Genomic DNA, 22,336 nt, shown 5'->3' with positions numbered 1-22,336 from the left:
GCCTCAACCTCCCTCCCAGGCAGTGCATTTCAGATCCCCCACCACCCTCTGAGTGAAAAAGGTTTTCCTGTAAACATCCTGCCTTTCACTTTAAAGGTGTACATCCCCTTGCTCTTAACCTTTTGACTAAGGGGAACACCTGCTTTTTACCCACTCTACCCATGCCCCTCAAAATCGTATATACAGGTATACGATCCTTTATCTGAAATGCCCGGGACCAGCTGGTTTTCAGAATTTGGATTTTTTTGAATTTCAGAATAAGTGACAGTTCAACAGTGAAATTTTTAAAAATCTTACCAAAGAGCAGACTCACAGTAGGGGCCCTGAGACAGAATTGAGGCTTGCCAATGCTGGGCCACTGCCCCCCACCCAACGTCTCATCTAAGTGACATGCATCAATAGAGTGTGGAGTTGGGTTAACTGTTTGCACACCAAACAATTTTGTTAATTAGATAAAAATTTCACAAAACAAACCTTCCGATTTTGGAACTTTTCAGACTTTGGGATTTCAGATAAAGGGTTGTCTACCTGTACACTTTAAGCGTGCTCTGCTCCAAAGAAAACATACCAAGCTTATCCAATCTCTCTTCATAGTAAAACTGATCCATTCCTAGCAACATCCTGGTGAATCTCCTCTGCACCCTACAGAATAGGTGTCCTTCGATAAGAGTTTAAGTAAATTAGTCGTTTCTTCTACAGCATGATAGTGGTGTTCCTGTGCAACCCGTGTTATACAAATAACACTTGAGTGTTGGTGATGTGATCGCATGATAGCCAACACACCTTCTCAAAGTTCGCACTTTAGAAACAGCATGCCCTATTCATCAATTGCATTACAGTAAATGCGAATTGATGGAATGTGCGTTATAGCCGATCAACTTGTACCTCCATCTTCTCCACAATTTAGAAGAATGAGAAGCAGTCTAACTAATTGGAAAATTGCGAAGCACTCGATAGGATAAACACTAGCAAGTTATTCCCATCTCTGGGGAATTTAGAACCGCTGAGCACAGCTTTAGGATGTGATGCTGATCATTTAGGATTGAGATGAAGAGAAATGTCTTCACTTGGAGCTTTGCGAATTCGAGGAATTCTCCATCCGAGAGGATTGTGAACTCTCCAGTGTTGAGCAAGCTCATGTTTGGGTGATTTTTGATCCCTCAGATCATCAATGAATGTGGACACTGGTCAGGAAATTGGTGTTGACGCAGATCAGTTATGGTCAGAGATGTTCCGTGAGCCTGCTACAAGGGGTATATACTGCTAATATTCTTGCATCTTGCCCAAGAGATAAAATGAAATACGTCCTATTACATTGTTAAACTCATTACTGAATAATGTGCTCTCTCTAACGTTCCAGCAAACCAAAAAGCATTTGCCCTTTGATCTCTCTATTTATGAAAAACATCTCTAATAATTACTGTTCAAGGAATATTCATATATTCTATACAAAAAATTAGGAGCTGGCTCGAGGGGTTATTTATCCAAGTGCCAAATGTACATGTAGTAGACTGAAGAGCAAGGAACATATCAATCAATACTCGTGCATACTGTTTCAGCTTGTAAATGACAGTTAATGAAAGTGGGAGACACACAGAAACATTCATCCCTGACAAATTGCACATAAACAGAGAGGAGAAAGAAGCGACAAGAATTACATAATATTCTTAAAGCCTGGAGTACAATGTGCTGCCTTGCACAGAGAAAGCACTGCGCCAACATTCCCTTCAAATTAGCACTCTGACTGCCTGCTATGAAGGCTTCAATCCAGCATCAGTAATTGGCTAACAAGGGTTTCCTGATGGACTGAAATATTACTTATGCCTGATGAGATGTTGACCTTTTCCAAAAGCTAAAACACAACGCACAAGCTGATACTCATCCGAAGATAACAATACCTCAAAGCCTCATCAGTGAGAGTTTGAAAATCACATGATCAATTTCTTACATTTTGCATCATTGTTGGAAATAACCTGAGCACTGCATCAAATTACATGACGTACGGTAATGTAAAGGTTTATTTTCTGGTCTAGAACTTTAAAGTCAGGGCGCCGTCAAAAAAAAATTATTGCTGGAGAAAGCCTCAAATAAAAACTACAACAACGTACAAAAATCTTTAAATAATACCAAAGTTCATAATGATACATTAATAAAACAAGCTCTTTCCATACGTGTACCACCCTCTGCATGAAAACGTTGTCCCTTAGTCTCTTTTATATCTTTCCCCTCTCACCTTAACCCTGTGCCCTCTAGTTTTGGACTCCCTCACCGCAGGGAAAAGACTTTGTCTATTTATCCTATCCACACCCTTCACGATTTTATTAATTTCTATAAGGTCACCCCTCAGCCTCCGACGCTCCAGGGAAAACAGCCCCAGCCTATTCAACCTCTCCCTATAGCTCAAATCCACCAACCCTGGCAACATCCTTGCAACTCTTTTCTGAACCCTTTCAAGGTTCTCAACATCCTTCCGAAAGGAAGGAGACCAGAATTGCAAAAGTGGCCTAACCAATGTCCTGTACAGCCACAACATGACCTTCCAACTCCTGTACTCAATAAAGGAAAGCATACCAAACGCCTTCTTCACTATCCTATCTACCTGCCACTCTACTTTCAAGGAAATATGAACCTGTGCTCCAAGGTCTCTTTGTTCAGCAACATTCCTGAGGACCTCAGCAAGAAGTGCACAAGTCCTGCTAAGATTTGCTTTCCCAAGATGCAGCACCTCACATTTATCTAAATTAAACTCCATCTGCCACTTCTCAGTCCATTGGCCCATCTGATCAAGATCTGGTTGTAATCTGAGGTAATCTTCTTCGCTGTCCATTACACCTCCAATTTTGATGTGATCTGCAAACTTTCTAACTATACTTCTTATGCTCACATCCAAATCATTTATACAAATGACTAAAACACCGATCCTTGTGACACTCCACTTGTCACAGGCCTCCAGTCTGAAAAACAAACCTTCACCACCAGCCTCTATCTTCTACCTTTGAGCCAGTTCTGTATCCAAATGGCTAGTTCTCCCTGTATTCCATGTGATTTAACCTTGCTAACCAATCTACCATGAGGAACCATGTCAAACACCTTACTGGAGCCCATACAGATCAAGTTGACTGCTTTGCCCTCATCAATCCTCTTCGTTCCTCCTCAAAAAGCTCAATCAAGTTTGTGAGACATGATTTCCCACGCACAAAGCCATGGACTATCCCTAATCAGCCCTTGCCTTTCCAAATACATGTACATCCGGTCCCTCAAGAGTCCCTCCAACAATTTGCCCACCACCGAGGTCAGGCTCACCGGTCTATAGTTCCCTGGCTTATCCTTACCACCTTTCTTAAACAGTGGCACCACGTTAGCCAACCTCCAGTCTTCCAGCACCTCACCTGTGACTATCAATGATACAAATATCTCAGCAAGAGACCTAACAATCACTTCTCTAGCTTCCCCCAGAGTTCTAGGGTGCACCTGATCAGGTCCTGGGGATTTATCCACTTTCATGTGTTTCAAGACATCCAGCACTTCCTCCTCTGTAATATGAACAATTTTCAAGATGTTACCATTTATTTCCCTACATTCTATATCTTCCGTGTCCTTTTCCACAGTAAATACTGATGTAAAATACTCGTTTAGTATCTACCCCATTTCCTGCGGCTCCACACAAAGGCTGCCTTGTTGATCTTTGAGGCCCTATTATCTCCCTCGTTACCCCTTTGTCCTTAATATATTTGTAAAAACCCTTTGTATTCTCCTTAACCCTATTTGCCAAAGCTATCTCACATCCCCGTTTTGCCCTCATGATTTCTCTCTTAAGTATACTCCTACTGCTTTTAAACTCTTAAGGATTCACTTGATCTATCTTGTCTGTACCTGACATATGCTTTCTTCTTTTTCTTAATCAAATCCTCAATTTATTTAGTTATCGAGCATTCCCTACACCTACCAGCCTTTCCTTTCACCATAACAGAAATATACTGTCTCTGGTCTCTCATTATCTCATTTCTGAAGGCTTCTCATTTTCTAGCCATCCCTTTACCTGTGAACATCTGCCTCCAATCAGCTTTTGAAAGTTCTTGCCTAATACCGGCAAAATTAGCCTTTCTCTAATTTAGAACTTCAACTTTTAGATCCAGTCTATCCTCTTCCATCACTATTTTAAAACAAATAGAATTATGGTCGCTGGCGCCAAAGTGCTCTCCCACTGTCACCTCAGTCACCTGCCCTGCCTTATTTCCCAAAAGTAGGTACCAGAGGAAGTGGTGGAGGCTAGTACAATTGCAACATTTGAAAGGCATCTGAATGGGTAAATGAATAAGAAGGGTTGGGAGTGACATGGGCCAGGTGCTATCAGGTGGGACTAGATTGGGTTGGGATATCTGGTCAGTGTGGACGGGTTGGACAGAAGGCTCTGTTTCTATGCTTACATCTCTATGGAATAGAAAAACCAGGATTTGCTTATGTTTTTCTCTGCGTACAACAATAGCATAAGTTATCTGAGCATAATTGACTAAGAAAGAATTATGAAGAGAGCCTGGAGCAAATAATATGTGATTCTGACTGTTTGGGTCATTTGTACATGGAAGGTGAATGAAAAAGGTTGCACGTTTAATATGGATGATTGTGATACAAGAAACAGTAAATTCTAACTGCTGTCAGATGGAAATTCTGTCAATGCTTGAGAGAAGTTCGGATTTAATTAAGCAAGTCAATTTTGAGTTTGAATCCCAGGCTAACTGGCAAAGCTTTGTAATGATACAGTGTAATTTTGAGGAAGCAAGAAAGTAAACAGATGCAATTTCAACATTAAAACTGTTCCATGTATGTAAATGCATCCTAAAAAAAGGGCAAAAATTTTTATCAGTCTAAGATAATAATTCATAGTTTCTAGCAGCATGCACCGCTGATCGTAACGCCAAAGGTGTAATTTTTGAAGCAAATAATGTAAACTACTGCGGTCATTCATGCCATCAGTGGCTTACTGCAGAAGGAAACAAATAATGATTGAACTGCCCTGACAAATTTATGTGCAACATTCAAGAAATGTGTCCAAAATGAAACATCCACCCATTAATCTTTCCATCTTGCCTTTCCAAAGCCTTCTCTCTGATCAGTATTGAAAGAACATGGATCTTTACCAGATGAAATCCTAAACACCTATAAACTGAACAAAACTACAAATTTATTTATAACTTAGTAGAACTCATGTTTCTTGGTTGAAACAATGTTAACTGGATAATGAAATCTTTGCATTTCAAACAGCGAGGTTTTATTACCAGTTCTTTCATTGCTGCATCAATTATCAGTCAAATACTACAACTTCTTTCTTTTGGGAACTCAGTTATGAAATTCTCCATTCAACTGGCTCCTCCTTGGCAGGAATACACAAAAATCATACAAGGGATAAAGTCACTGCCTCACTGGGAATAATTATTGACAGCTCAAGAGTTGGTTTTAAACATTTTCACAGAATAGTCATTAGCAATCCTAAATTAAATGAATTTCTCATTTTTCTTTAACATTATTTAATTCATGAAAGGCTCGTAATTTAATTTCGAAACAGCTGTTTTATCTTTACACAGGATTGGTAAAAGAAAATCAAAGATAAGATGGACAAGCCAAAGCTTTGGAAAATTATTCTTTTTGAAAGAGTTTTAAATTTTTTTCCAGATCACAGAACAAAGTTATTTGACAAAACTATTAAAGGAATTCCTGAAAAAAAATACAATGACAAAATTAGAAGCAGAAACATTAAGGGTAAATTGGAAGGGCGACTCCTGGTGTAATTGTCATATACATTCGAGGTTTAGAGCTCCTTTTGAAGAGTTGTAAAGTTATACAGCAAGGAAACAGACCTCTCAGTCCAACCAGTCCATGTCAACCATTATTCCAAACAAAATTAGTCCTACCTGCCTGCTCCTGGCCCATTTTCTGTATTAGTGGTGCTGGAAGAGCACAGCAGTTCAGGCAGCATCCAAGTAGCTTCGAAATCGACGTTTCGGGCAAAAGGCAGTGAATAAAGGCAGTGAGCCTGAAGCGTGGAGAGATAAGCTAGAGGAGGGTGGGGGTGGGGAGAAAGTAGCATAGAGTATAATGGGTAAGTGGGGGAGGGGATGAAGGTGATAGGTCAGGGAGGAGAGGGTGGAGTGGACAGGTGGAAAAGAAGATAGGCAGGTAGGACAAGTCCGGACAAGTTATGGGGACAGTTACTGAGCTGGAAGTTTAGAACTAGGGTGAGGTGGGGGAAGGGGAAATGAGGAAACTGTTGAAGTCCACATTGATGCCTTGGGGTTGAAGTGTTCCGAGGCGGAAGATGAGGCGTTCTTCCTCCAGGCGTCTGGTGGTGAGGGAGCGGCGGTGAAGGAGGCCCAGGACCTCCATGTGGGAGGGGGAGTTGAAGTGTTGGGCCACGGGGCGGTGTGGTTGATTGGTGCGGGTGTCCCGGAGATGTTCCCTAAAGCGCTCTGCTAGGAGGCGCCCAGTCTCCCCAAAGTAGAGGAGACCACATCGGGAGCAACGGATACAATAAATGATATTAGTGGATGTGCAAGTAAAACTTTAATGAAGGCTCCTTTAGGGCCTTGGATAGAGGTGAGGGAGGAGGTGTGGGCGCAGGTTTTACAGTTCCTGCGGTGGCAGGGGAAAGTGCCAGGATTGGAGGGTGGGTTGTTTGGGGGCATGGACCTGACCAGGTAGTCGCGGAGGGAACGGTCTTTGCGGAAGGTGGAAAGGGGTGGGGAGGGAAATATATCCCTGGTGGTGGGGTCTGTTTGGAGGTGGCGGAAATGTCGGCGGATGATTTGGTTTTGCGAAGGTTGGTAGGGTGGAAGGTGAGCACCAGGGCGTTCTGTCCTTGTTACGGTTGGAGGGGTGGGGTCTGAGGGCGGAGGTGTGGGATGTAGACGAGATGCGTCGGAGGGCATCTTTAACCACGTGGGAAGGGAAATTGCAGTCTCTAAAGAAGGAGGGCATCTGGTGTGTTCTGTGGTGGAACTGGTCCTCCTGGGAGCAGATCCGGCGGAGGCGGACAAATTAGGAATACGGGATGGCATTTTTGCCAAAGGTAGGGTGGGAAGAGGTGTAATCCAGGTAGCTGTGGGAGTCGGTGGGTTTGTAAAAAATGTCAGTGTCAAGTCTGTCATCACTAATGGAGATGGAGAGGTCCAGGAAGGGGAGGGAGGTGTCAGAGATGGTCCAGGTAAATTTAAGGTCAGGGTGGAATGTGTTGGTGAAGTTGATGAATTGCTCCACGTGGTTAAAGATGCCCTCCAACGCAGGAGCTTTCCACATCCATCAAAGTTTTACTTGCACATCCATTAATATCATTTATTGTATCCGTTGCTCCCGATGCGGTCTCCTCTACATTGGGGAGACTGGGCGCCTCCTAGCAGAGCGCTTTAGGGAACATCTCCGGGACACCCGCACCAATCAACCACACCGCCCCATGGCCCAACATTTCAACTCCCCCTCCCACTCTGCCGAGGACATGGAGGTCCTGGGCCTCCTTCACCGCCGCTCCCTCACCACCAGACGCCTGGAGGAAGAACGCCTCATCTTCCGCCTCGGAACACTTCAACCCCAGGGCATCAATGTGGACTTCAACAGTTTCCTCATTTCCCCTTCCCCCTCCTCACCCTAGTTCTAAACTTCCAGCTCAGTAACTGCCCCCATAACTTGTCCGGACTTGTCCTACCTGCCTATCTTCTTTTCCACCTGTCCACTCCACCCTCTCCTCCTTGACCTATCACCTTCATCCCCTGCCCCACTCACCCATTGTACTCTATGCTACTTTCTCCCCACCCCCACCCTCCTCTAGCTTATCTCTCCACGCTTCAGGCTCACTGCCTTTATTCCTGATGAAGGGCTTTTGCCCGAAACGTCGATTTCGAAGCTACTTGGATGCTGCCTGAACTGCTGTGCTCTTCCAGCGCCACTAATCCAGAATCTAGTTTCCAGCATCTGCAGTCATTGTTTTTACACTTTTTGCTCCTGGCCCATATCTCTCCAAATCTTTCCTACTTCTGCATTTATCTAAGTGTCTTTTTAAATGTTGTAAATGCGCCTACATCCACTACTACCGCACGAAGTTCTTTCCACTCAAGAAATACCCTCTGTGCAAGAAAAATGCATGTCTTTTTTAAAATTGTTCTCCTCTCACATATAAAAAAAGCTCCCAGTCTTGAAATCCACCATGCTGGGGAAAGGACATGTACCTATCTACATCCCTTATGATTTTATAAACCTCTATAAGGTCACCCCTCAATCCCCCAAGCTGCAGTGAAATGAGTCCCAGCTTATCCGGCCTTTCCCTATAACTGAAAATTTCCTTACCAGGCAATATCCTGGTAAAACTCACCTGAAACCTGACATCCTTCCTGTAACAGAGGGACCAAAACTGGGCATAGCACTCCAGAAGAGGTCTCACCAATGTCCTGTACAACCTCAACATGACATGCCAACTCCTCTACTAAAAGGACTGAGCAATTAAGGCAAGCATGCTAAATGCCTTTGCAACCACGCTGTCTATGTTCAGCAGCAACGGCAGTGGTGAGAGGGAGGACCAGGGGACTGCCAGGAAGGTAAATTTCCCTCTAAAATGACTTACCTCAAGAGTCAACGGCCCCCATTTTCAACAGCAGCAGGAGCGGTGGGAGCGAGCACGAGGGGGCTGCCAGAAAGGTAAATTTCCCTTTCATTTCGGCAACATAGCTGAATAGGAGCGGTCAAATTGCACTCTGGGAAGGTGAGTGAACTGATATATTTGGGCAGCGGCCATAGTCATAGGGGATTCAACTGTAAGGGGAGTAGTTTGGCAATTCTGTGCTCACAAACAAGACTCCCGAATGGTAATTTGCCTCCCAGGTGCATGGGTCAGGGATGTCTCAGGTCGGCTGCAGGACATTCTGAAGGGGATGGTGAACAGCCAGCTGTGGTGGTGAATATAGGCATCAATGATAGAGGTGATAAACAGGATGAGGTCCTACAAGCAATATTTAGGGAGTTAAGAGCAAAGTTAAAAAGTAAGACTTCAGTGGTAGGAATCTCAGGATTGCTACCAGTGCCATGTGCTAACCAGTAGAAATAAAAGAATAGGCAGGATGAATGCGTGGCTTGAGAGATGATGCAGGAGGGAGAGGTTCAGATTTTTGGGACATTGGGACCGGTTCCAGGGGAGGTGGGGCTATCACGAATTGAACGGTCTAAACCTGGGCTGGAATGGAACCAATGTTTTTGGGGTGCTTTTGCTCATGCTTTTGGGGAGGGGGATATGGCAGGGGGATGGGAACCAAATTACAGTGGACAGTATGGAGGTAATATCTAAAACCTGTAAGGAACTAGATAATTATGTCAGCATGACTAAGGGAAGGAGTAGGCAGGGAGCAGATGATGAACGCAAAGGGACAGGTGGCCTAAGGTGCATTTGTTTAATGCGAGAACTGTAGTAGATAAGGCAGACGAATTTAGGGCTTGGACTGGGAATATGATGTCATTGCTATTACTGACACTTGGTTGAGGGAAAGACATGATTGGCAATTAAATATCCCATGATATAGATATCTCAGGCAGGATAGAAAGGGAGGTAAATGGGTTTCAGAAGTTGCATTACTGGTCAGAGAGGATATCACAGCTGTGCTGAAGGAGGGCACTATGGAGGACTTGAGCAATGAGGCAATAAGGGCAGAGCTCAGAAATAGGAAGGGTGTGGTAACAGTGTTGGGGCGTACTACAGGCCTCCGAACAGCAAGCATGAGATAGAGGTACAAATATGTAAACAGATTATGGAAGACAGGAGATTCTAATTTTCCCTACATTGCCTGGATTCATTTAGTGTTAGAGGTCCAGATGGAGCAGAATTTATAAAGAACATCCAGAAGGGTTTTATAGAGAAGTATGTAAATAGTCCAACTCAGGAATGGGCCATACTGGACCTGGTGTTGGCACATGAGCCCAGTCAAGTGGTTGAAGTTTCAGTAGGGAATTATTTTAGGAACAGTGATCACAATTCCATAAGTTTTAGAATACTCATGGACTAAGACAAGAGTGGTCCTAAAGGAAGAGCACTAAATTGAGGGAAGGCCAACTATACTGCAATGCGGCAGGAGCTGGGGAATGTGGATTGGGAGGAGTTGTTTGAGGGTAAATCCACATTTGATACATGGGGGGCTTTTAAAGAGAGGTTGATTGGAGTGCAGGACAGACATGTTCCTGTGAAAATGAGGGATAGAAATGGCAAGATTAAAGAATCATGGATGACAGGTGAAATTGAGACTAGCTAAGAGAAAAAACGAAATATACATAAGGTCTAGGTGACTGAAAACAGATGTAGCTTTGGAAGAATATTGGGAAAGTAGGACCAATCTGAAATAAGGAAAAAGAGGGCTAAAAGGGGTCATGAAATATCTTTAGCAAACAGGGTAAAAGAAAATCCCAAAGTCTTTTATTCAAATATAAGGAGCAAGAGGATAGCTAGAGAAAGGGTTGGCCCACTCAAGGACAAAGGAGGAAAGTTATGCGTGGAGTCAGAGAAAATGGGTGAGATTCTTAATGAGTACTTTGCATCAGTATTCACTGAAGAGAGGGGCATAGTGGATGTTGAGGTTAGGGATAGATGTTTGATTATTGTAGGTCAAGTCAGCATAAGGAAGGAGGAAGTGTTGGGTATTCTAAAAGGCATTAATGTGGACAAGTCCCCAGGTCTGGATAAGATCAATCCCACATTACTGAGGGAAGTGAGAAAAGAAATAGTTGAGGCTTTAACAGATATCTTTGCATCATCTTTGAACAAGGGTGAGGTCCTGGAGGACTGGAGAATTGCTAAATGCTGTCCCTTGTTTAAAGAAAGTTAGCAGGAATAACCCGGGTAATTATAGACCTGTGAGCCTGACATCAGTGGTAGGAAAGCTGCTGGAGAAGATACTGAGAGATAGGATCGATTTATATTTGAAAGAAAAATGGGCTCATCAGTGATAGGCAATATGGTTCTGTGCAGGTAAGGCCATGTCTTACCAACTTAATAGAATTCTTTGAGGAAGTGACAAAGTTGATTGATGAAGGAAGAGCTGTAGATGTCATGTACACAGACTTCAGTAAAGCATTTGATAAGTTTCCTCATGGTAGGCTGATGGAGAAAGTGAAGTTGCATGGGATCCATGGTGTACTAGCTAGATAAAGAACTGGCTGGGCAAAGGACACAGAATAGTAGTGGAATGGAGTTTTTTCAAAATGGAGAACTGTGACCAGTGCTGTTCCACAGGGATCAGTGTCGGGACCACTGTTGTTTGTGGTATACATAAATGATCTGGAGGAAGGTATAGGTGGTCTGAGTACTAAGTTTGCAGATGACATTAAGATTGTTGGAGTAGCAGATAATGAAGGGGACTGTCAGAAAATACAGCAGAATATAGATAGATTGGAGAGTTGGACAGAGAAATGGCAGATGGCGTTCAATCCGGACAAATGTGAGGCGATGCATTTTGGAAGATCCAATTCAAGAGCAAACTATACACTAAATGGAAATTCCCTGGGGAAAATTGATGTATAGAGAGGTGCGTGTGTTCAGGTCCATTGTACCCTGAAGGCAGCAATACAGGTCGAGAGAGTGGTCAAGGCAGCATATGGCATGCTTTCCTTCATCAGACATGGTTCTGAGTACAAGAGTTGGCAGATCATATTACAGTTGTCTAAGACTTTGGTTCGGCCACACCTGGAATACTGTGTACAGTTCTGGTCACCACATTACCAAAAGGATGTGGATGCTTTGGAGAGCATGCAGAGGAGGTTCACCAGGATGCTGCTTAGTATGGAGGGCACTAGCTATGAAGAGAGGTTGAGTATATTAGGATTATTTTCATCAGAAAGACAAGGTTGAGGGGGGACCTGATTGAGGTATAGACATGGTGGATAGCAAGAAGTTTCTTCCCAAGAGTGGGAGACTCAGTTACTAGGGGCTACAGGTTCAAGGTGAGAGGCTTAAAGTTTAAAGGAGATATGCGTGGAAAGTTCTTTACTCAGAGGGTGGTGGGTGTCTGGACTGCATTGTCAGTGGAGGTGGTAGAGACAGGCACGATAGCGTCATTTAAGATGTATCTAGACAGATACATGAATGGGTAGGGAGCAGAGGGATACAGACCCTTAGAAAATAGGTGACAGGTTTAGATAGAGGATCTGGATCTGCTCAGGCTTTGAGGGCCAAACAGCCTGTTCCTGTGCTGTAACCTTTTTTTTTGTTCTTCGTTCTATATGTGCCTGAACTCCTCGATCCTTCTGTTCTAGAACACTATCCAAAGCCCTACTATTAATTGCATAAGTCCTTCCCTTGTCATTGTACTAAAATGCAGAACCTCACTTTATCCAAATTTTTCAAATAATCTAAGTAATCCACATTTAAACATCAGCTATATTCCAGCCCATCAATGCATTTGTAATCTTCTTCACTGTCTACTATGTACCAATTTTAGTGTTTTCCGCAAATTTACCAACCATGTCATCTATATTCTCATCTAATTCATTTACATAGATGATAAACAAAAGAGGATCTAGAACTGATCCCTTTGGAACACCGCTGGTGACAGACATCCAGTCCAAAGAAGTAACCTTTTACCACCACACTCACTCCAATATAAAAGTGGAAGAACTGTGGATGCCAGAAATCAGAAACAAAAATAGAAAAGCTCAGATCTTTATTTTGGTTATAATATCCTAGATCAAGTCAGCCACATTAGAACTCTACACTACCAAATATATTAACATGAAAGTCTGAGAACTTGTTTTCTTCTATGTCTGTGATAATCCTAGCTCAGCCTCTCTATCCCTGCTTTTGCCTCAACCGTACTACCTTCCCACTCAATTATTTCAACGTTCTCCTGGCTAAAATCTCATTCTTCATCTTTTGTAAATTTTAAGCTCATCCTAGCTCTGTAGCTTATATGTTATTCCACTATAAACCCTGCTTCATGGCCAATATTGGCTTCTGGATTTGCAATGTCTCAAATTTTGAATTCTGGTCTGTGTCGAATCCTTTCAAGGTTATTTCCCATTCCACCTTAGTAAGCTCCTCCAACCCTCCCTGAAGGATTCTCTGACATGGGACTTAGTAAATCTCTCTCTTCCTGTGCCACACCATTGGTGTTCTTAATCAATGAATACGTTGATCTTAAAGTGTCCAACCATGCAGTCGAATTTCTCCTTGACCTTGCCCCCTTCCTAACTCTAACCTTTTTAATAGAAATGTCATCAAAGATATAACTGATACACTTCCCAACACAACTTCATGCTACAGACTCCTTTACCTCACATTACCAGATTTATCATTTAGTTTAATGTACGGATTATTTACCACATTTGCAGGCAAGGTGGATCAAAGCCTTGCAATGAAAATATAAGTTCTATGAAGCGGATTTACACTAGCATCCATAATTCTTGCTAAGGAGTGCACGTGGTCTCTTACAGTCAAGGAGTCTACTTACAGCAATCAATTTCTTATGTAATATATTCCAGGTATATAATTATTTACACAAAACATCTCAAATTTTTGTCACCATCCAGAGATACACTTAATATATTGAGATCTAATTTAAAGTACCCAAAGCTGAGTTAGACACCTTTTTGGTCTAAAAAGGAGTCAAGTTATTGAGGCAGGCAGGACAGAAGAGTTGAGGCCACAATCGGATCAGTCATGCTCTTAATGAATTGCATGCTAGGCTCAATCAGTTGAATGGCCTACCCTTATTTCTCATAACCTTGGATCTGAAATTTTATCAATCTGCTCAAATATACAACATTTTAAAAGCTTAAACTTATCACAGAATTTAAAACTTTCAATCCAGAAGATTTTATATTTATCCAAAAATGAGTCTATAAATAATTACAGTTGTCAGAAATATGGAATCATTCCATGGTTGCAAATACCCACTATCAGTATAATATATAATCTAAGAAAATACACTGATCCATGAGGCACAAAAACCACTTATGGCGAACATGATGTATCCTCCTATTCTGCCAATTAGGTTTGTAGCCATGAACCTGAAAATAGGGGCACAGTCTTAAAAGTAATTAGCTTTTTACTGTTTGCATATACTGTTAAACGATCCATTTGCAATGACAATTCTTGATTCTATACTTTTACAAAGAACCTATTCACAGACCTTTGAATGAAATTATTCTTCCATATGATTATTTACATTCTTTATGCCTCAGATGATTTAGAAGCTATTTATTACAGAAATGAGAAACTTGTATGAAAATGAAAACAAATCACAGGCAGAACACTTAATCATCCACCCTGCTAAACTGAATTAGCATTACAACACAAAATAACTTCTATCTTCAGAAATATCCTGGCTCTTATTCATATTAAATATGAATGAATATACACTTCCTGCAATTCACCTGACTCTCACTAATGATATAAACTTCAATTAATCATTTTTTTTTACTACCCACACTGAGCAAAGATCGAGAGAACCTGTTATTCATAAAGGGTGCAGCACAATAGAAAATCTCAAGACTGCTGCTGCCCTCAAAAAAATCCAGGAGACGCACACTATTTCATTCAGTTCATACAATTAAGAAATAAAATCCATGCACTTTCTACAAGTGGTCAATCTACAGTTTATTGCTTGAAGCAAATTTTAAAAATTGTCTGCATCTTACATACTTTTAGTTATTTCTGAATAGCAGTTGATTTGTGTTCTTTGGTTAAAGTAACAATGCCACTGTTTCCTTAAAGATGGATTTATATTACTCATGTTCCACCATGCCAATAGGAAATGCTGATATAATTTGCCAATGCCAACTTTGTTTAACCTAGAATATGATGTGAATCGATGTTACCTGAATCAAGTCAATGCTTGCAAATATGAACTGCATGGGGACTGGGTTAAACTTCATAACGACATAAACAGTTTGATGAATGGGCAGGTAAGTGGCAGATGATATTTCATGCATAAAATTGTGAAATGAATCATTTTGGTTCAATAAATAGGAACAGGCAAAAAAGAAAGGTAGGAAAACAGATGGTCCTGCAGATATATATAGACACATAAGTGAAGGTGGCAGTGCAGGTCGACAGCATGGTTAATAAGGCAAATGGCACCGTGATCTTTAAAAATACATACATAAGAGTACAAAAGCAACATGTTATGGTACATCTGCGTAAAACATGGATTCTGCTGCAGGTGGACAACTGTACCCAGTCCTGGGCTCATCAAGAAGAATGAGAAGGTATTAGAGAGAGTGAAGAAAAAAAATCATGCAAATGGCTTCACAGATGAGTTATGCAGAGGGATTGGAGAAGCAGAGGCTGTTCATCTTGGAGAAGGGAAGGCCAAGTGTAGATATTAAAGTGGTTAGAATCTAGAATACACTGCTCAAAAACGTGATACAACAGATTCAGTTGAGATTTTCAAAATAAACTGGATAGAGTGAATAGTTAGAGACTTTTCCCAGGGCAGAAATGGCTATCATGAAGGGTCATAATTTTAAGGTGATTGGAGGAAAGTTTTAGGGAGATGTCAGTGATAAGTTCTTTACACAGAGAGTGGGTGGGTGTGTGGAACGAACTGCCAGCGGTGGTAGCAGAGTCATTAGGGATACATTATCTTGGACAGGTACACGGATGATAGTAAAATGTAGGGTATGTAGGTTAGTGTGATCTTAAAGTTGGATAAAAGGTCTGTAATATCGAGGGCCAAAGGGCCTGTACTGTCCTATTACCTGAAAAGGAAACATTTGCAGGACTACTAAGTTAAGGCTGGAGATGGGTACCAGACAGACAAACCATTCTTGCAAAAAGCCAGCACAAAACCACTTCTGTGTTGCACCTATTGTATGATTCTACAATGTATTTGCCAAACTTTCAAAAGGCAGTGAAAAACCAAAATAGAAACAGATCGCTGGCTGTATGCCTAGCTTCTATTCAGTTAAATGCCATTTGAATCCCAGCACAAGCTTGTCTGAAAGACAACAATCACATAAATGTGTATTCCTTTCCCCTCATGACCCCCTTACCTGTGGAATACTGCAACCTTCTTTTTGAGAGAAGTACTGCTTCTTGAACTCATAATACGCATTGTACTGGTGCCAGGGCTGGAGGAATTCAAACCTGAAAATTAAGTCACAATTAGTTGTTTGTCGCACAGTACTTGAGTACCGCTGAAAAGAAAACATATGAAACTGTGTTATATATTGCTGGATTAATGCACAGAGCCTTGTTCTTTGCAGACAGAAAAGAACAGTATCTGTACTGCCTGTTTCAACTCAACAACGTTGCTGACTGCTATTCGATAGTGAGGCGCCAAGGTTCAAATCTCACTGCACAGTCTTAAAACATTTTGCAATAAGTGATCATATATGATTGGATTAAGACTTTATCAAAAGAGTTTGCAAGATATGATGCACTTCTAAAGTTGGTGAATATTGATACTTTTTGAATACATACAAATATACAAACTATTGGCAGGAGACAGCCATTGCCCCATATACCTGCTCCACCAAATCTGATAATATCACAGTTAATCTGAGGTTGCTTCAATCAACTTTCCTATCTATCTCCTTGTTAGTCAAGAATTCATTTACCTCTGCCTTAAAAACCAATGACTCTACTTTCACCACCCCTGGGGAAGAGAATGTCATAAAATCACGGCCCTCAGAAACAGAATCCTCTACATTTCTACTCAAATTAAAGAGACTTCATATTTTTAAATTCTGTCCCCTGGTTCTAACCTGACCCACAATGGAATTTACCGATCAACATCCAGCCTATCAGGCCATCTCAGGATTTTACATTTTCAAGAAAATCAGTTGCCACCTGTAGTGTGCAAGCTTGTTATTAAATGGTTCGAAAGAAATATCAAATGCTCAGATTCATTCTGGAATTTTGACATTTGTTCTCTGGGTCATTAATCCAATAAGATTATAAGTTCACTATATTACAAATACTATATATTATAGTAATACAGTAAGACCATAAGACTGAGAGCAAAAGTAGGCCATTCAGTCCACCAAATCAGCTCCGCCACTCAACGAGACAATGGCGGATCAACCTCAACTCCACTTTTCTATCTTTACCCCATAATCTTTGATTCCCTTATTAATTTAGGACATTTGATGACTCGGCCTCAACAGTCCTTGGTCGTAAAGAATTTCACAGATTCGCTACCCTCTGTCAAAAGGAATTCTGCTTCATCTCTGCCTTATTCGGAGGTTATACCTTCTTTCCCTAAATGCTCGCACAAAGGGAAATGGCTACACCATCAAGTCGATACAAATCTTGTATCTTTCAATAAGCTCTTTACTTCAACGACCCTTTCTACACAATCTCTCATAAACAGACTCCAAATTTGGTATCAGCTAGTGAACCCCATTTTGGACTGCCACCAGTGCCAGTTTACCATTTCTTAGACAAAGTACTCTTCACAGTATTCCAGCTGTGGTATGACTAGTGTCTTGTATAGTTCTAGCAAGACCTCCCAGCTTTTAAACTCTATTTCCTTTGAAATAAAGGCCAACACTCCATTTGTCTTCCCTATTACCTGATGAGCTTGAATGCTAGCTTTTTGTAATTCATGGATGAGGACTCCCAAATCCCTCTTTTCCATAGTGTTCTTAAGTTTCTCTCCATTTAACTAATGATCAGCTCCGCTATGCTTCCTGCTGAAGTGCATAATCACACGTTTCCCTACAGTATATTCCACCTGACAAGTTTTTGCCCACTCACCTAATCGGTCTATATCCCTCGACGGACTCTTTGTATCATCCTCACCATTTGCCTTCCCACCCACTTTTGTGTCATCTGCAAACTTGGCTGTTGGTCATTCACTTTCCTCATCCAAGTCATCTATATATATATGTGGTCCCAGCACTGATCCCTGTGGCATACCACCAATTACAGGCTGCTATCCTAAAATGGCCCCTTAACCTGACTGTCTATATCATTTAGAAAATCCTCTGTGTTAAATATTCTACTTTCAACATTATGGGCTCTTATCTTATTAAGTAGCCTAATGTGTAGTACCTTATCAAACAACTTTTAAAGATCCAAATATTATACATACACTGCTTCCCCTTTAGCTATCCTGCTTGCTACCTCCTAGTAAATTTAATTCTAGTAAATTTATCAAGCACGATTTTTCCTTTATGAAGTCATGCTCATTCTATTGGTGATATTATGCATTTCTAAATGCTCTAATACATCCTTTGTAATAAGGTCAAAAATCAAATGACACCAGGTTATATTCCAATAAGTTGATCTAAAATTGCAGGTGTTTGGAGTGTTGCTCTTTTATCAGTCGTCACTACAACCTGTTGGGACTATAACCTGGTGTTGTTTGATTTTTGACCTTGACCACCCCAGTCCAACTCCAGCACTTCCACATCATCTTTTGTAATAGACTAACATTTTCCCAATAACAGATTAAACTAACGGTTCTATAGTTATCATTTTTTTAAATCTCTTTCCCTTTCTAAAGAAAAAGTGCTACATTGACAGATTTTCAAACCTCTGGGACTTTGCCAGAATTTAAAGGACTGCTGGAAGATTACTTCCTTCAATATTCTGTGGTGCATCCACTTTCTGTGCAGTTACTTCCTTTAATGTCATAGACTGCATCCCATCAGGTCCTGGGGACATATAGTCCTTAGTCCACTCGTTTCCTTAGCATCTTTTCACCAATGACAGTTATGGTATTAATTTACCCTCCACCTTTTTGCCCCTTGAACACTGAGTAATTTTGGAATGATATTAACGTTCTGGATGTGGGTTTGCTCGTTGAGCTGGAAGGTTCATTTTCAGATGTTTGGTCACCATACTAGGTAACATCAGTGAACCTCTGGATGAAGCACTGGTGACATGGCCCGCTTTCTATTTGTGTGTTTAGGTTTCCTTGGGTTGGTGATGCCATTTCCTGTGGTGATATCATTTCCTGTAGTGATATCATTTCCTGTAGTGATATCATTTCCTTTCTTTTTCTCAGGGAGTGGTAAATGGGATCCAAGTCAATGTGTTTGTTGATAGAGTTCCGGTTGGAATGCCATGTTTCTAGGAATTCTCGTGCAGTCTCAGTTTGGCTTGCCCCCAGGATGGATATGTTGACCCAGTCGAAGTGGTGTCCTTCCTCATCTGTATGCAAGGATATTAGTGAGAGAGGGTCATGTCGTTTTGTGACTAGTTGATGTTCATTAATGAGGAAGGACACCACTTCGACTGGGACAACACACCCATCCTAGGACATGCCAAACAGAGACATGCACGAGGTGTGCAGAAATCTTTTCTTCAAGACTCATGAATCTTTGGATGTCTTCTCCAGAAAGCGCTCATGGCAGGGTCATTAAATACTTCCATTTGAAGGAAGAGGTAACTAGATTCTTGACTAAATGGAGTCAATGGTTATCAGTTGTAGGTCCTAAGTGGAGTTGAGGCCACAATCAGATCAGCTCTAGTCTTAGTAGATATCGAAGCAAACTCAAATACCTGAGTGGGCCAGTCTGCTCCTAAAATCTGCGTGTGAGTGTGTGTGTGTTTGAGAGTGTGTAGCTGTGGTGGTGCTGCAAATTGTGGTGTAACAGTATTGAGTGTGGAAGATGTGACAATTGCTTAATATACTAGTTTTGCATAATTATTTATGGGTGTCAGAGAAACTCTCTACATAATTCACCAAGTGAGGAAAATTCAATTCAAGAGTCAACAAGGTGTGTTGTCCTTTCTTACGATATGTTTCCTACTTCATTAACATCTACTTCCATAGTATCAGCTGAAGAAACGTGACAGGAGGCATATTCTGCTAAATTCAACAATGATTATGAATTGTACTGTTTATTTACCTATGGTACATTATTGTAATCTCACGCAGCTGACTTGTATGGAGGCTGCCTTTTTTACGCACAATGAATCTATTTCAAAAAACCTTTAATTTGACACATTTCAGGACACTTCATTTTAGAATATAAATACTTGAAGCAAATTCAGAAATCTGTTTTAGTCACATATTTTGCAAAACATGAATAAATGTCTAACACATTATAAATGTACAGATACAAGGTTCTGCACGTTGCCACCATTGAATGTTATAAATTTTACTCGACCCTACAACTACAACCATCATGTTGTCAACCATCCCACTGTTCTTCTTCTGAGGATGTCAACTCTTGAAGGCCACTGGTACCTGTGGTCCTGACAGTAACCTGCCGAATGAGTGTTCTTCATGTGTAATTTTGACAGGTTAGCCTTGTTCAACCCAAAACAAATGGACACCTTCCAGCAGTAGCCACCAGACAGCAATCAATTCGGGGAAAACCAATATTTTTTTTCATACCTCAATGAGCCCAAGCTCAATGTTTCAACTGCTGTCAGTGATAGAGTTGACTCACTAAATTCAAATTAGGTTAATAATAACCTAAGTTATAATAAAGGATATACAAATGGAGCTATGCCTCTCAATCCAAGCACACCTGATCACTCTAATTGAGGTAAAACACCCAAAATTAAAAACTCCCTCCACATAAGCTAACCCTGTATTGAACTTATAATGGTGTCCATAAACTGTTTAATCATCAATGCCCACATTTACCCACCTTGTTTTCAAATTCCATTTCCTACTGCACAAGCCGCACTAAATCCAACGTCAAACAATCAGACAAAATATTTCTGTGCATCTGCAGTCTTGTAGGCTAACCATTATGTGAGACTTTAATGACTGATTTCACAATCACAAACAAATCTGGAAACCTCTCCGCACGACAATACTTATTCCTTTCAGTGTTTAAACAATTCAAACAATTGTCTCAATCTTCTTTATTCATCAAAAGGACCAACCATAGGACTTTGGAGAAGGCCTTCAAACCTGCCATGCCATGCAATATGAACATGATTGATCTGGTAGTGAACTACTCTTCTCTCTGCCTCCATAATCTCTTGACTCCCTCGGCCATCAAAATCAGCCCTGAACAAGTTTAAAGTCCAGCCTGCACTGTCTTCTGGGAAAGAGAATTCTACATTCTAATGACCCTCTGAGAAAATACTTCTCATCTCCAGCTATCCTTATAATGCAAAAATGGAAATCACAGAATAATCTTAACTACGTTTCTTTATATCCTTTTCATTTCATCTACATCTTTTTAAACAATAAAGCTGTCACAGTACTCCATATGTATTCTAGAAAATGAGCTAAAGTAATTGATCCGAATTTGTGATCAAATGCCAGGCACTACACCCCAAGATTTGATTTAAGTCCCAGTGCATGGTTAGTGAATTTTCAACCATTACACAAATTAGTTCTGCTTTCCAAACGAAAATCATTTGTCTTTATAAAGTATATAATTCTGGAGCTATTACTTATTTAATTAGCATTATAAAGGAATGATAAATGGAGTGTAAATCATAAGCAATGCAACAATTTTTAATTACTTCAAGATGATCTCTCACCGTGTATCATTCTTGTCTCTTACACTGGTTTCAAATTTGGTTCCATTCCTGGCTACATATTCAGCCAGCTTGTCAATAACTGGTTGAATATCAGGTGGAGGAGGAATAATGACAGGAACTACAGTCGGGGCACTGAAAAGTACAACATAGGCAAGTTAGACAAATAATGCAATATGTAAGGGCACAGGAATGGTGGCACATTGCAATCTTCATCACGAGCTACAACAAAAATTATAATGAATAGCAGCCTCCATTGCCAAAGGTACCAAACAAAAAGTCTCTCCCTTCAACTGGTTTTTACAGGCAATAACTCATGGTATATATAAATGCTAGTTACAGATGCCTTTTAGAATTCATGATTCATAACCTTTGGTATTGTTCAAACAAAGTCAAAAAGGATATTATTTTATTACTCGGCCATTATTATGCAACAGCGAACGTCTGATGCAGCATCCTTGACAATAGTCAGTGAGACAGTCTCTCCCACCATCTTCCAAACTGCTTTCCTGCTCTTGATTCTGTGTCACTGGGAGAATTTTAAATTCTTCCATCTAACAGAAAGACTATTAAACAGCGCAGTTCAGTACTTGCACTCCATTCCTGCCCTGTGCCATTTTTTTTAATCACAGTGCAGCTGCTTGCTTGACGCAGGTACCTTCACTAATATATGACCTATGAGCACAATTTAATGACACAATAAGCTGGGAGGTCAACTCCAAGCAAATTCCATCAAGGTTGAGGAGAGACCAAAAAGGTACTTTTCAACCTCAGCTTTACAGAGGCATAAAGCGCAAGCTCTGCTTCCTTCATCCCTGAGAACTTACTGTGACACTCATCAAGTGACCACAAGACCAGATGAATTTTGCATGCCAGTAGCCAGCCAGGTTCCTCTTCAGTCTTGTTTTGGTGGAAACT

The 22,336-nt window shown here is 41.0% G+C and overlaps 1 protein-coding gene across 3 annotated transcripts in view; it reads right to left on the bottom strand.

The window, feature by feature from the left end:
- Positions 1–22,336, bottom strand: part of sfswap (splicing factor SWAP) — a 127,922-nt gene that overhangs the window by 65,768 nt on the left and 39,818 nt on the right. For all 3 annotated transcript variants that reach the window (XM_072587682.1, XM_072587681.1, XM_072587680.1), the window contains exons 9-10: positions 21,422–21,553; positions 16,012–16,105 (exon numbers count right to left, since the gene is read on the bottom strand). In XM_072587682.1, coding sequence (XP_072443783.1) covers positions 16,012–16,105; positions 21,422–21,553 — 226 coding nt within the window. The remainder of the gene's footprint in view (positions 1–16,011; positions 16,106–21,421; positions 21,554–22,336) is intronic.

Source organism: Chiloscyllium punctatum, chromosome 17 (genome assembly GCF_047496795.1).
Source record: "Chiloscyllium punctatum isolate Juve2018m chromosome 17, sChiPun1.3, whole genome shotgun sequence".
NCBI lineage: Eukaryota > Metazoa > Chordata > Chondrichthyes > Orectolobiformes > Hemiscylliidae > Chiloscyllium > Chiloscyllium punctatum.
Note: the sequence above shows the minus strand (reverse complement) of the source record. Positions and strands in the feature narration are given on the sequence as shown.